The 15,085-nt window shown below is 45.2% G+C and overlaps 1 protein-coding gene across 3 annotated transcripts in view; it reads right to left on the bottom strand.

The window, feature by feature from the left end:
* FRMD4A (FERM domain containing 4A) overlaps positions 1-15,085 on the bottom strand; it is a 314,917-nt gene that overhangs the window by 123,401 nt on the left and 176,431 nt on the right. For all 3 annotated transcript variants that reach the window (XM_044983445.1, XM_044983439.1, XM_044983452.1), the window contains exons 3-4: positions 14,907-15,001; positions 5,641-5,733 (exon numbers count right to left, since the gene is read on the bottom strand). In XM_044983445.1, the coding sequence (XP_044839380.1) occupies positions 5,641-5,733; positions 14,907-15,001 (188 nt within the window). The remainder of the gene's footprint in view (positions 1-5,640; positions 5,734-14,906; positions 15,002-15,085) is intronic.

A 15,085-nucleotide genomic window follows, 5' to 3' on the forward strand; every position in this document is an offset into this window, starting at 1 on the left:
GGTTGGTGAGTCTTGCCCACATGCTCAGGGTTTAACTGATTGCCATATTTGGTGTCGGGAAGGAATTTTCCTCCAGGGCAGATTGGCAGAGGCCCTGGAGGTTTATCGCCTTCCTCTGCAGCATGGGGCATGAGTCGCTTGCTGGAGGATTCTCTGCAGCTTGAGGTCTTCAAACCACAATTTGGAGACTTCAATAACTCAGACATAGGTTAGGGGTTTGTTATAGAAGTGGATGGGTAGGATTCTGTGGCCTGCTTTGTGCAGGAGGTCAGACTAGATGATCATAATGGTCCCTTCTGACCTTAGAGTCTATGAGTCTATAAGTATCTGCTGCGTTTCCATTAAAATACAATGGGAAAGCACTGCTCCCTGGATTGTGAAACTGACTTATTTTGATTGTCCCGTTTTAACCAATATCTCATATTAGCCCTTTAGCCCCGATCTCTGTGAATGCTGCTTCTATCTGACCTCAGTGGGCATAAGAGAGAGAGAGAGACAGGCCCTGAGGGGAGAAGGAACGTCTGGCAATGCAATGAAATGAGGCATTGCACTATAAACCGTCCACTCTCACCTAAACACCGGTTTCCTGCCTCCCTTTCTCTAGCCTTACAGCCTGGTCCAGAAATGTATTTGGTAGCTATCATCGCTAATCCCCCTCCGCTCACCCAAAAAAGGGAAAACCTCTGAATGTTACTTTCAGTTCTTTCCCATGGCAAACACCTTAGATGGACAAACGGAACCCATTATATGTGAGATGAATAAATTGCTCTGATTAATTTAGTGCGGTTATATTCACTTCTCTATATTCACAACACAGCAGGCTGCCGTCAGCACCACCCCCAATCTAATTTCTCAAAGACAAGAGAAAACCAGCAGACGTGAATGACACACATAACAATGATGCGTTGTGATCGCTGCGTAAGTGACTCAAGCAAGGTTGAGGACTCAGACCCCAAGGGAACAATGTCCCATATTAATCCTCTAGCCGGCACTGGGAGCGATGGGGCGTTTCGGCAACAAGAGGAAAGGTCTATCTAGCCCCACGGACATTGCATTCATTAGTAGTTCATTCTCACCCTTCTGCAGTGACAGCCACGCCCCAATGGTTTTGATATCAGCCCTTTTCTAATGGTGGAATATTGTTTTAAACACTGGACTTGGCAAAGATTGAAAAATTAAAGCAGCCTAAGGCCTTGTCAGCTCTGGATATTTACCCTGATGCCAGACATTCACGGCCAGCCAGCCATGCAAGCCCTCAGTGTTGACTGGCAAAGCCACTATTAGTACTGGTGGAGCTAACCTGTGCTTGAAACCAGCATAAGCGGCATCTTATAGTGGTCTGTCCTGTGTACACTAGGGGTCACCCTGGGGCAGCTACACTGAGCCAGCAATGGCTGGACTCAGGGCAAATCTCCAGTGTGGACAGAGTTCAAGGGAAAGCTAAATTACAGACAACAACACATCTGAACCTTGTGCTATGGATTTCATTGAGGCATATTACCGTACACTCGAAGCCATTTTGTTCTACAGTAGCCCTAGTTACCCAGGAGTGCAACCCTCCCTTGCTATGTCTAGGGTTTCTGACATCCCTTCCCATGCTGAGTTAACCCAGCTGGTAACAATCAACCTCCACTGCAGGCTTCATCTGAAATGGACATTCCTTTGGGGGACCACAGCTTTGCCATAGATACGAGTTATTGGCTTTGACGGGGCTGGAGTGTTACTGATTCCTTCGCAGCACCGCAGGTCCTCCCGCAGCAGCAGCACATGCCACAGGATGAAGATTCTGATTTAGCATAGCTACTTCTGCAGAGAATGATTAATGGCTGCGGCGTAACGAGCAGAGGTACCCCTGGGATGGGTATCCTCACCAAAGGGACATTGCACTGGAGAAAGGAATGAGTTCTACTGACTGTTTCTTCATGTCAATTAATAAAACTAAAATGAATCTCCAAAAGATAAACCATTCACACACTATCTATTCCCTGCTCACATATTCCCTGACTAGGAATTACTAACCTCCCATGACATCCAGACCATTGTTTCCGGCTGGGGATTGCAAATCACTTTCTAATGGTCCACTTATCTGGGTCCTGGTCCTCTCTCACCCAGAATACGATGACCTACTTATCTCCGGGGACCCCATCTCTGAATTCTTCCTCCTGCATCTCCAAGTGAGACCACAGTGCTGCTACATCTTCCTTTCCCTTTGCATAGATCACATCACTCCCTATACTCTTTGAATCCTCCATTGACTCACTGTGTCTTGCCTCTTAATGCCCTCACCTGTCTGATGTTGCGGTCTCTCTTTTCTAAACTTAGCTTCACGGCTTCTGACATGCTGCTCTCTGTGTGTCGTACAGTTTCTCTGGCTCTCAAATATATCCCCAAAAGCTACCTCTGCAACCAATCCCTCCTGCCTCTTTCTCCTTATCAATCCTCTCCATACACTCCCTATCCTGGATCTTTGTCCTACATCTCATTTTTTTCTGCCTTATTTGCATTGTAAGGCTCTTTGGGACCGGGAAAAGGTTTTATCTGTTTGTAAAACACCATGTGGGCTTATGATGCTCTATACATGCGTATGAACACACAGCAGCATAACATAATATTGCACAGTGATAGCGTGGGGCAGTTCGCATCTGACCAACCAGTCCCGCCCCCTCAGTGCATTGCCCATTCGAAACCTTACCGAGAAGTACTGTATAGAAACCGAAGAGAGAGACACTGACTTCAGTGGGAGTTGCCTAAGTGGGTCTGAGGACAAAATTGGGCCCTTGGGAACAAATACAACCATGACTAACCCACTGATTTCCACAGGGAGGCACGTCAGAGCAGATTCTTGGTAATGTAATGGGAAAGTGCAAGAACACAAGACAGGTCTTAGGAGAAACACTGTGCTGTGTCGTGAGGGTGGGGGGCTGTAGCATTATTCCAGCGAGTTCAGATTAATTAAAAGGTAGAGAAATTCTCCTTGACAAAGACGTTACTGTTTTTCATACTCTCACTCTGCAGGGTCTCTTTTCCTCTCTGCCCAAAACTTCTTTTTTAAATCTAAATTTGGAGCAATTTAGACAGTGAAGTGTCTCAGGTTGGCACTTGACCCATCAGAGCTGCTGCAGGCATTTTAAAGATAACAAAAATGAGGATTTTCACATGAAATACAGGAATTCTACCTTAGTTTCCCCTTCCCTCAAATTACTATTTTACCATTTTTTATCCAGGTCTTTACTGGTTTCTCATCCTGGGCAAATGACACATTAAAAATATTAGAGGACTAAACACATGCTCCTTAAATACTGGTAAACAGAATTCTCTGTAATGAAGATCTGGTGCACTGAATTAGTCACGTTGATATCCTGGATTAGGGTCCCCGTGTTAAGCCAGGCTCTGTCCATTGTAAGTATACAGCAGCGATAATACAAGAGACATATTTGCAAGCACATTCAAACTTCTACAATGACGGCGTCACTAACACCACTAACACCATATACATTAAGGAGTAACAAACCTGCAGACACCTAGGGGAAACTTCGTGGTTGTCTCTGTATGGCACCCCATGACCAGCCGGGACTTGGGAGTGACAGAGGGGATAGAACACAGACCCTAACCGCTTGATTGAGGAAGGATCTCCTTTAGCTACTGGCAGTAGAGGGCCAGGTAACCAACGTACATTCATTAGATGGGGAAGGAAAATTAAAGTCCCCAGCTACAAGACTCTTCCAACCCCTTTCTTCAGGGCTCAAAACCAGAACAAACCAACTCAAAAGTAGTGGGTAACCAGTGCCTGGGGCCTTTCCTGCTTCCACCAGCTAGCAGTGGAGAGGACAAACCTTTCAGGATTTGCAGCAGCCCTTTGCAGCAGCCACCCCTTTCTTTCAGCTGGGATCAGCCATGGGATAGGCAGGAATGCAATAACCCTTTGCCTGCTAGAGAGCCTTTACACCTTGCAATAGACCTCTGATGCACAGATGGGCTGCAGCTAGATAGTAAAATGAAGGTAAGTAAAACCCATTGCTGTCTCTTGAGCCTGCTGGTATCCCGCTACATTTCATGTTATAGCTCAATGTACTCATTATTACCACAGGGGATAGTGGAGCCCACTGCTCAGTGTACATCTCTGGCCTCTGAACACTGACTTTTCGCCAGTGGTCACAGAAATACCTGAGGTCCTTCATTTAATGCTGACCTACTGTACTGAACCACAGCTCTAAGGATGTTTCTTTCCTCACCTACAGTGGAATGGTCTCTTGGTTACAATACACTGCCCTACGACATCAGATGAGGGTTTTCACAAGATCTATAGGGTAACACTTGTTGTTTTTAACATAAGAACGGCCATAGTGGGTCAGACCAAAGGTCCATCTAGCCCAGTATCGTGTCTTCTGACAGCGGCCAATGCCAAGTGCCCCAAAGGGAATGAAGAGAACAGGCAACCACCAAGTGATCCATCTCCTGCCACCCAATCGCAGCCTCTGGCAAACAGAGGCTAGGGACACCATCCCTGCCCATCTTGGCTAACAGCCATTGATGGACCTATCCTCCATGAATTTATCTAGTTGTTTTTTGAACTAACCCTTACAACAAAATTAACACTACAGTAGGTCCATGTGTTTATTATTATTTATTTGTAGCAATGGGCCCAATACACCCTGGGTCTAAAATCCTGAAGTCCTTATTCAGTGTTTGCTGAGGCAAATTTCCCAATTTCTTCAGTGGGATTTTTGCCAAGTAAGAACTTCTGAATTTGGGCCTACAGTAATACTCTTGAAAGTTGTAGTATTGGACCATTATTACCAACTATCACTATATATCTTAGATTTTCTACAGGAATTCATTTGTGCATTCACGGTTAGCACCTTTATAGAAACGGCCCAACCGACTGATTTATTTCTAAACAGAGGTGGCTCTGCACATAGCTGGGGTTTATGGATCCGGGCCCATCTCTAGTTCCAAACAGCCAAAGCTGCCACATGTGAAGTAACCTACAAACATAAAAGCCACCAGAACTTCTCTTGAACCACTGGCAGTCATAGCCTTAATCGGACCTAGCACAGTTCTAACATTGAACCTGCAACTTCAGATATCAAAGATATAGAACAAAGTCTGCCTTCTCTCCTCTTTCCCTGTAATCAAAGTTTCATGAATGGCAGTGAGTGCATTGAAAAGACAACTTAGGGGTTAAGTTGCCCCACACTGGCAGGTAAATTGGTGCAAGTGCTCCTGGTGAGGACGCGCACCTCCGACACAAGGAGTGTAGTGTGGACGTATAAAACCGATTTAATTACTGCAGTGGCTGTATGGTGGCGTAACTTAGGTTGACTTAATTTTGTAGTGTAGACTGACTTGCCCTTAACATACAAAAGATATAGGGCCTGATTTCCCCTCACACTGGATTTCCCTCTGTGTAACTCCACTGACTACAAGGGGGTTACTCCTAATTGACACTGGTGTGAACAAAAGAAGAATGACATCCAGATCAAAAAGCGCCTCGGTAAACGATTACTGTTATTTTTACATGAATCTTTGTGGAGCCTTATGAAAAGCAAAACAAGAACAGAAAGGCCCACTTTGCTGACCTCTAGGAAATGTGTCCTTTTAATTGTGTGTCATGGGGCCTGCTGGCAATCACACACTTACCTGACACAGAAGTACAAAACAACTGGCCCTGACTTTTTGGGGAAGTCATGTTCTAGCACTCTACGGTCCAGCTGAAGCCAGTTTAAATGTCCCCTGACAAGAGAAGAAAAGAGGTACTTAGTTAGTTACATTAGCAACAGGAGACTGCTTATTACTCATAGTAATGAGGGCTGAGGTGTTAAAACACACAACACACACACACACACACACACACACACACACACACACACACACACGAACTGTAATGCATGCTGCTATTTGCCTTAGGCTATCTTGTACAGTATTTGAGGAACCCACATGAAATGTTCAGAGAAAAGAGGTGATATCATCTTGGCAACATTTCAGTCTAAATATTTAACACATAAAGTTCAATCTGTCAGGGTGAAAGCTGGTAGCATGGAACAAGTGACCCAAAAGATAAGAACTTCACCTTTTATTACAGTGCCCCCTGGTGTGGCGCCATCATTAAAAGCCTGTCAGGATTTCCATTAAAAATTCTTATTGCTACGAGTTTGTACAATGCCAGTAATATTTCACTCACGGCTAAACCCAGCCTTACAAAGTCTCAGACATTTTATTTGCCACCCCGTTCGCTTGGAATAGCCTCTCAATAATGCCTGCCAAGCTCTTCTTTTTCCTCCTTCAAAGAGCTCCTGAAAAACACAGCTGTTCCATAGAGCATCCTAGCTCCAATTACCACATGCTGCTCGCTTTTGTCTGGATGGTACCTGCCTCTATTGTTTTCTCCTCTAATTTATCCATTTGTGCCTTTATGTAACGAGCTTTCCTGGGCTGGGGTACTGTTCTTTGTCACGTTCTACACATTGTGAAGTGCCATGTACACGTACAGTGTTATAGAAAAATCATTATTTATAGGACAATGCCACCCAAATGAGAGCAAGGCCTCACCGAGCTAGGCACTGCACAAACACAAGACGAAATGCTGGCCCCAATGAAGTCAATGATTTCAACTGTAGGAATTTTGCTATTGATTTCAGTGGGGCTAGGATTTCACTTGTGGTGAGAAAGCGTCCCTGCCCTGAAGAACTTACCGTCTAAAGAGACAAGAAGAAAGAGAGATGCAGTGGCTTGTCCAAGATATCACACCAAGTCATCAACAGAACTAGGAATAGAGTCCAGGTCTCCTGAATCCCAGGCCACTGCTCAGGCCACTGAACCACAGTGTCTCTCAGTACTAATTATTCTTCACAATACTATTTGCATTTTACAGATCGGTGCGGCAGACACAGAGGGCCAGATTTATAAAAGCATTTAGGCACCCAAAGATACAAATCAGCACCCAGTTGGATTTACAAAGCACCTAAGGAGGTTAGGCACTTAACTCCTAGTGAAGTCCACTGCATTAACTTTCCTCGGTATGAAATATAGAAAATCACTGCTGTAGACTATAGCAATGAAAGAGGAGCCGTGGAGGTCATTTGGGTCAATGATTTCACCTCTTCAAAGTCTAGAAATGGGTAGTTACAATCCATGAGGAACTAAAGCAATACAGTCTTTTTGTGCCAATTTCCCTAGAGTTCTACCATTGCTCTCTCTGCCTGTCTCAACTAGGGACAGTCTCTGAATTCTGTGAGGTTCATCTTTCTGAACTTTCCCTCTCAGACCTGCAAACCCAGTTCAAGTTCCCAAAGTTTTCTCTGCCTGTGATTTCAGCCTGCGCATTTTTTCAATTTTTAAACAATGTCCCCCGCCCCCAAGTGAATGGAAGCTTGTGCGGGGTGTTAGGAATTGAAACACCTACCCAGCCCCTGACTAGTATGAGTGCTCTATACACAGTGTAACCACTATGGCCGAGATTTTCAAAAGTGACTAGTCATTCTGTGGGCCCAGCTCAAGAGCCCTTAAAGTGGCCTGATTTTCAGAGGGCGGGAGTCAGCACCTTCTGAAAAATCAGGCCCCTTTAAGGTGTCTCAAGTAAGGCACCCAAAGCCTGAGGCACCCAAAATCATGAGTCACTTCTGAACACCTTGGACTATATATATATTTTTTATGCATATTTCCCCCCCATTCTCTGTTCCTTATATCTACAGTATCCCTTAAGTGGAACATGAACCCAGTGATGCTAAAACTTGGACTGGACTTTAGAAGCCACATTATATGGGGAGGTTGAAATTAGACAAGCGTATCTATTACTACTTAGACGACTGTTAACAAGCAAGCGTTCAACAAACCAGGGCCCATGTACAAAACACTGTCGTGGTTTGAGCATTGGCCTGCTAAACCCAGGGTTATGAGTTCAATCCTTGAAGGGGCCACTTGGGATATGGGACAAAAATCTGTCTGGGGATGGTCCTGCTTCGAGCAGGGGGTTGGATAGATGACCTCCTGAGGTCCCTTCCAACCCTGATATTCTATGATTCAAAAGCAAGGAAGAGCAACCCTAAAGCTACCATTCTGTCCACAGCCTCTCCTGTTGCCTCTGTGTTACTAAGTTGGTTGCAGGGTTGGCATTACACAGCAGGCGCCAATCTCCCATTGAAGTCAATGTGTTGATGAAGGATTTGCTGTGCAAGTCCTATGGGTTTATTCAAGGGGAAGATCCAAGTTTCTCTTACATGTGCAATGATCCCCAACCACAGTGGAAAGTCCTGAGGGCAGAGAACAGCCATTCACTTTAGGTGATTGCTTCTTTTGGAAAGAATCATTCTATCTGCATTTTAACCTAAGGAGCTGGGTTAATCAGTGCAAAAGAATATACATATTTAATATTGCCTGTGTATTGCTGCCGATATTGCATGAGTAGCAAAGAGGTGGCAAGAAGAAGAGGTAAAGTTCCCCTGAAGGCAGGAGAACCAGCCACAAAGCTGGTGCATTGAGCAATTTTTAACATGCTCATCTCCACTGTACCCAAGTGCAAAGCAAACTCTGTTGCTCCTTTCACAGGGGAAATGATATCCGCAGTTACTACTTAAAAATGTTTAGCAAGGACTGCCTTGTAGCAGCTGTCAGAATCTGCTACTTGCTACTTAGGGGCCAGGTTCTGATATCATGCCGCACAGCACTTTACTGCGCAAGCCGTCTCATTGTCGTACTCATGGAGAAAGATGCTATTCGACACAATTAAGGGCAGCAGAATCTGGCCTAGATATCTAGTAGTCTTGATGTATTTTAGGTACCCACTAGGCAGCTTGCATAAAGAACCCCTTGATATGCTCCAGCATGGAGACGCTTCTCCAATACAATTTATTAAGAGGCACATGACAGCTTTTGTCTTTATTATCCGCATTGGTTTTTGCACTTAAGAATTTACATCAGTGGAATCACCAGTAATAGTCCAAACTGCACAGGCTCTCCCCCGCCACAGAGGGGCTTGTATATTATTACTTAGTTCGTCCCTTCAGTGAAACCTAGATCATTTTTTGTTGTTGTCTATGGAGGCTCTGGAGTTTAATTGTTGATTCAACAACAAATAGAGGTGCTGGAGTTAAATTGCTGTGTCAATAACAAATATGTAATTGCATTTAGCAAACAGAAATGGAGCACATTTATTTTATGGACTGAGTATAGATTTTGGCATGTGGGCTGGGCACTTCCAATTGCATGGAGTAGTTTCCATTTTCTCCCATCAGGGTTTTCCATGGAAAGCAACATGTCAATGAACACTTTGCCTCAAGGTGGATTCAGTTATAAAGATGTACTGGCTAGTGTCCAGTTTTATAGCAAGTGGATCTACATTTAGTAGTGTGCAAAAAGCACTTTGAGATCTGTGGATCATTAGCCTGACCTACCTCCCTTCCAAGTCAAACTTCCATTCATTCAAGCAGGGCAGGTTTAAGTCCTGACTGCACTATAGAAATCCTACAGATTTTTATTATTATTACAATTGCCATCAACTATTACAGCAGAACCCTATTAAAATTAAGCCCACGATTTCCCAGAGTTAGGGCTATGGCCTTGTCTTTGATGGAAAACTCACGGGAGGGGCACGGAGGGTACAGGAAATTGCTCGGGATTCACGGTGCAGAGTCAGCACAACAGTACAGTCTGTAACATAGAAACTGCCATAATGGCTCAGACTAGTAGCCCATTTCAGAGAGGCTGCATGGTTCATTGGCTGGGCCGCTGAACTAGGCCCTCTTCCAGGCTTGGCTGCTGATTCACTGTGTGAGTGACCTTCATCAAGCCGCTTTATCTCTCTGTGCCTACGTTTCCCCTCCCATCTTTGATCTGTCTTGTCTAATTAGATTTCAAGCTCTTTGAGGCAGGGACAATTTGCACTATGTCTTTGTACAGTGCCTGGCACAGCCTCTAGCACTACTGAAATACAAATAGTAATCCTAGCCCTGACAGTGGTTGATACCAGATACTTCAGAGGAAATTTCTTCTTCATCCAGGCCAGTTGTTCTCAACCTATTTATCACTGTGAGCCGTATATGTAGCCCACAATGTGTTATGTGGGTTGCTGGTTGAGAACCACAGTACCCCCTGCTAAAACCCCCCACAATCCCCTATGCCCAGCGCCTAGGGTGACCAGATGTCCTGATTTTATAGGGACAGTCCCGATTTTTGGGTCTTTTTCTTACATAGGCGCCTATTACCCCCTTCCCCCGTCCCAATTTTTCACATTTGCTGTCTGATCACGCTACCAGCACCCCCCACCCCATGGCCCCTCAACAGAGCAGGGCCGGGCAGCCGGGACCCCAGACCCTGCCAAATGTGGGATTGGATAGTTGGGATCCGGACCCTGGACCTTGCTGTGCATGGGGTTGGGCAGCGAGGACCCGGATTTTGTTTTTAAGCACACAGCTGGGCCTCAGCTGTGTGCTAACTGGGCGCAGGTTGAGAACCACTGATCCAGGCAACTAGTGGTTAGTTTATGCCCTGATACTTGAGGGTTCCATTACACATTTTTATCCTGTGGAATGTGGCTGAGGAGGCTCTCCTTGCTCAGCTGGACCCACTCTGGTAAGAGGTTAGGGGCCTGCTTCAAAACCCGATGACTTCAGTGGGCTTGGGATCAGGGCCTGCAGTAGGAAATGGGGACCAGCATGCGGTGGGGAATAATCTGGGGTTTTGCAGGGGCTGAACAACCCCTGATGCAGAACAGGCAGCTTGGCAGACCTGCACCCAGCTCTAAGACTCAAATGTTCCTCGAGAGAAGCTGAATTTTGGTCATTGCAAAGATGATTTTACTTTAATGAATTTTGGAAATGTTGATGTCAAAGGAAGGAGGGTTAATGGAGAATCACAATCTCAGGAGTTCAAAAAAAAAAAGCCATTTCCCCCCATATCCAGTGCCTTCAGCACAAGACCATCCTTCCTAGCCAATCAGCCAAATCCGTAACTCCACTGGCTTTATTATCAGGGTTGGCATTTGGCCCCAGGTGTCTAACCTGCCATAAAGATGCCACCGCTTTGACCTTGCTGATCTTTAGCTAATGATTAATGCTTAGTGTAAAGCATTTCTATGATCATTAAAATATGAGGCGTACGTCTTTCTCCCATAATAGTCTGACAATCTAATTTCAGTCATGCTGAATGCGGTAATGACCCTATATTATGAGAAGAAACTATTAAGTCACCAATGCAAAGATTGTTCCTATTGATTTTCTTCTCAGGTTGTCATGATATTCCCAGGCCAAATCCTTTCTAAATAACTTACTCTCATAGAGCTTTATACTCTTAAATTAAAGAATTGCTGTAATACTTCATTGCTTTTTTTCCCTTTCTAAAACTGCAGCTAAGCCAACCTCAGAGGATATTTATGAACCAGAACCTATTCTGCCTCAGCCAGCATAAGCATAAACTCCATGCAAGGAAGTGAACTCCTGGAGTCAGAGAAATTATATGTCAGGGAGGACAACTAGGGACAGCTCCTGGAATCGGTGTCGCAGAAATGTTCAGAATTAAATGATTCCTGTTTTTATTACAGTAGCTGCCCAGGAGCCCCGACCAATACCAGGGCCCCACTGTGCTAGGTGTTGCACAAACGTGTAGTGAGAGACAGTCTCTTCCCCTAAGAGTTTACAATCTAAACAGACAGAGGGTGGGGGAGGGAATTTAGAAAAACGATCCCCATTTTGCAGCTGCAGGAACTGAAGCACAGGGAGATTAAGTGACTTGCCCACAGTCACACACAGGAATGAAACCCAAATCCCAGCCCAGTGCCTTAATGACACAACTACCTTTTTGGGTGTGTTTGGCCAAAGAAAATCATTATTACGTTTCACTGGCTGTGTGACCGATTGGAAAAAGTCTGTTAATATCGAGGAGGAAAACAATGTATACACTAGTTAAAAAGAAAAGTGCTTATTTCCCCAGTAGGCAAGAAGCCTTGTGGAAATGGTTAGCACTCACGGAGGGGCAGTGGCGGTCTGCAGACTAGGCTTTGGCTAAGCCGGGATTTAAGGGTATGTCACTAAATTGTGTTAGCTCGTTTGATCTCGGGTAGCCCCCAGGCTTTAACGCAGTCAGTGTAGCACCTGTTACAATACATCTTGCTTTATCTCAGTGGTTCTCAAACTTTTGTACTGGGGACCCCTTTCACACAGCAAGCCTCTGAGTGCGACCCCCCCTTATAAATTAAAAACACGTTTTAATATATTTAACACCATTATAAATGTTGGAGGTAAAGCGGGGTTTGAGGTGGAGGCTGACAGCTCGCAACCCTCCCCATGTAATAACCTTGCGACCCCCTGAGGGGTCCTGACCCCCAGTTTGAGAACCCCCCTGCTTTATCTTGACTAGCTTTTTAGAAGGTGTTAGTACCATCGAGCTAGCAACCGGGATCTAGTATCCCACCTTGAAATCCTAGTCTAGACAAAGCACATCAGTGATCACCCAGACAGCATTGTTTCCATCTCAGATGCTCCCCAACGCTCTGAGCACTTTGCTTGCCAACCTCTGTCAGTCTCTTGCACTTTCCCCTTCTGTAACCTAGATCTTTGCTCCCAGTGGACTTTTTTTAGCCTAGTTTTCCCAGGTGAGTCTGACATGTCTGCCTGTATATCTAGTTGATACACCACCTCCTCTTTACTATCTGCCCATACTCCCAGGGAAATCCCACCCCCACATCACAGTGGGTGTAGGCAGTGACCCCACTTTCCCCACTCGGTGCCTATGAGACTGGTTAAACATTGTCAATCCCTGTCCGTCTTGCCGTCTGTTTTCCCCTTTTAAATAGTGTCACTACATTTATCCTGAGAATACTGGCAGCAGCTGGTCCTCTCTGACTCTATTTCCCCCCGGGGCAATGCACACAGAATAGCTCACCAGCTCCGGTAAAGGGATTAAGTGCCCCTCAAAACAACACTGAGTGAATAGTAAGGGAACACTGTCTCCTGCTTCTCTTCTTTTAAGCACAAACTCTGTCAACTTGCTGAAGGCTGAGAAGATCACCACCGCCTGTGAAATCAATGCCTCAGCAGGGCAGGATTCTGGGCCCACAAACAGGTGATCCTTATTCAGGCCCCAGTCCAGCATGTGTATAACTTTGAGCATGATTATCCCATTGCTACTCACATGCTTGAAGTTACACATGTGAATTAGGGCTTTGCTGGATCACGGCTCCTTTGCAGACTACAGACCTGTACTCCATGGAGGCTCCATAAACCACTTGGGCATGGGGACAGGATAACAATGGCAGATCTATAGTGTACTATACACCCCCTTAATATAGCCCCCTGCTGCACGTGCATTATCTTTCCATAGGACCCCTACTTCATTTCATGCACCACCTATTCTGCTTGCCGTTCATCCAGGAAAGTGAAATTGGGTTGGCTAGTTGCATTTACTAGTGATAGCAGCATCCCCAAGCCCAAATGTTCAAAAACCATGAGACTGGCTTAAAAATCATGACTTTTTAAAAATAATTCATATGGGGGTCCTTTTTATTATTTATTATTTGTATGGTGGTAAAACTTAAGGGGCCCAATCATAGACCAGAGCCCCTCAGTGCTAGGTGCTGTGCAAACATAGAACAAAAAGATAGACCCTGCCCTGAGGATCTTACAATCTAAGTATAAGACAAGAACCAACAGGTGGCTACCAAACAGGGAGGGAGCACACTAAGGGTATGTCTACACTACCCGCCGGATCGGTGGGCAGCGATCGATCCAGCGGGGATTGATTTATCGCGCCTAGTCTAGACACGATAAATTGACCCCCTAGCCCTCTCTGGTCAACTCCTGTACTCCAGAGTCGACGGGGGATCGGCAGCAGTCGACTCACCGCAGTGAAGACACCACAGTAAGTCGATCTAAGTACGTCGACTTCAGCTACGTTATTCATGTAGCTGAAATTGCTTAACTTAGATCGATTCCCCTCCCGCCCCGCATCCCCCACAGCGTAGACCAGGGCTAAGACAGTACTAGTCAGCATGCTAAAGAGTGGCCACAGCACACTAGCTGTCTACCCATTGATGAATATTTATTTGCCTTCTTGCTTTTGAGCTGCTAGAGCTCATGTTTTCAAGCTTTCCTCTAAAACCGCAAGGGCCAGAAATGTCCTTTTTTTAAATGAAAGCTGTGGTTCTGATATCATCACATTACTCCTGGAGCTTGGGCTTCACAAAAAGCACCGAGAGGACAACACTGTGATCTTCAACTTTGTTTTCTGATTCTCTGGCACATTCACAAGCCTGTTGTATTTGGGTTTCATCATAGCTTGGGGAGTTCAACTCTCCAGAGACCTGTTTTCTGTAATTCTTTATTTTAAACACTCATGAAAACATCTCTATTTAATATTGAAGTTTGCAACCCCTTCATTTCCCCCTCCACCCACTCCCCTTTTCTTCTTTAAGAAACACTGATGTGGGCCCTAAAATGACTGGGACAATGTGATTTCAAAGGATTTTTTCTCTGTCTCTCAAATCACTTATCATTACTGTTAAACCTGCCTGACTGCATAATCCTGTTAACGCGTTAATTATACAGTTCCGTTGTACTGATACCGATTGTGAAGAAGCAACTGGATTTTAAATCCAAGACTGCTTAAGCTGACCGTTTGCCAATGCCGAATGACAAGAGCTCATTTAACATTTGACTAGGACAGGATCGTTAATGTCTCCATGAGTCGCAGACAATGATTGATTCACAATAAATGATATTCTCCCCCCTGCCCGGTGCAGTACGAGGCTTATGCACCTCTTAAGTCTCATGTAAGTCCCTAGCCCTGTAGGCCTTCTGCTAAGGGCTTAAGAAGTAAATAGACCTTCGTGCTGCCCCTTGTGTAGCGTGTGGGGAAACGACATTTAATTTTCTCATGATCTAAGAGTTGCTTCCCGGTATTTCCATCATGGCACTTACGTTTCATCTGTGAAGGCAATTCCAAAGTATTCTTTCTCCTTCAGGTTGAAATGAGATGCCACCAGGTCGAGCAGCTCCTTGGCCAAAAGCTTTGGCTGGAAGGAAGGAAAGAAAGTGATCCGTGAGGTTAGGTTTGATATACTCCCTGGATGCTCCCTAGCACGAGCAGTGAAATCTCT

Source organism: Mauremys mutica, chromosome 1, assembly GCF_020497125.1.
Source record: "Mauremys mutica isolate MM-2020 ecotype Southern chromosome 1, ASM2049712v1, whole genome shotgun sequence".
In the NCBI taxonomy this organism is placed as follows: domain Eukaryota; kingdom Metazoa; phylum Chordata; order Testudines; family Geoemydidae; genus Mauremys; species Mauremys mutica.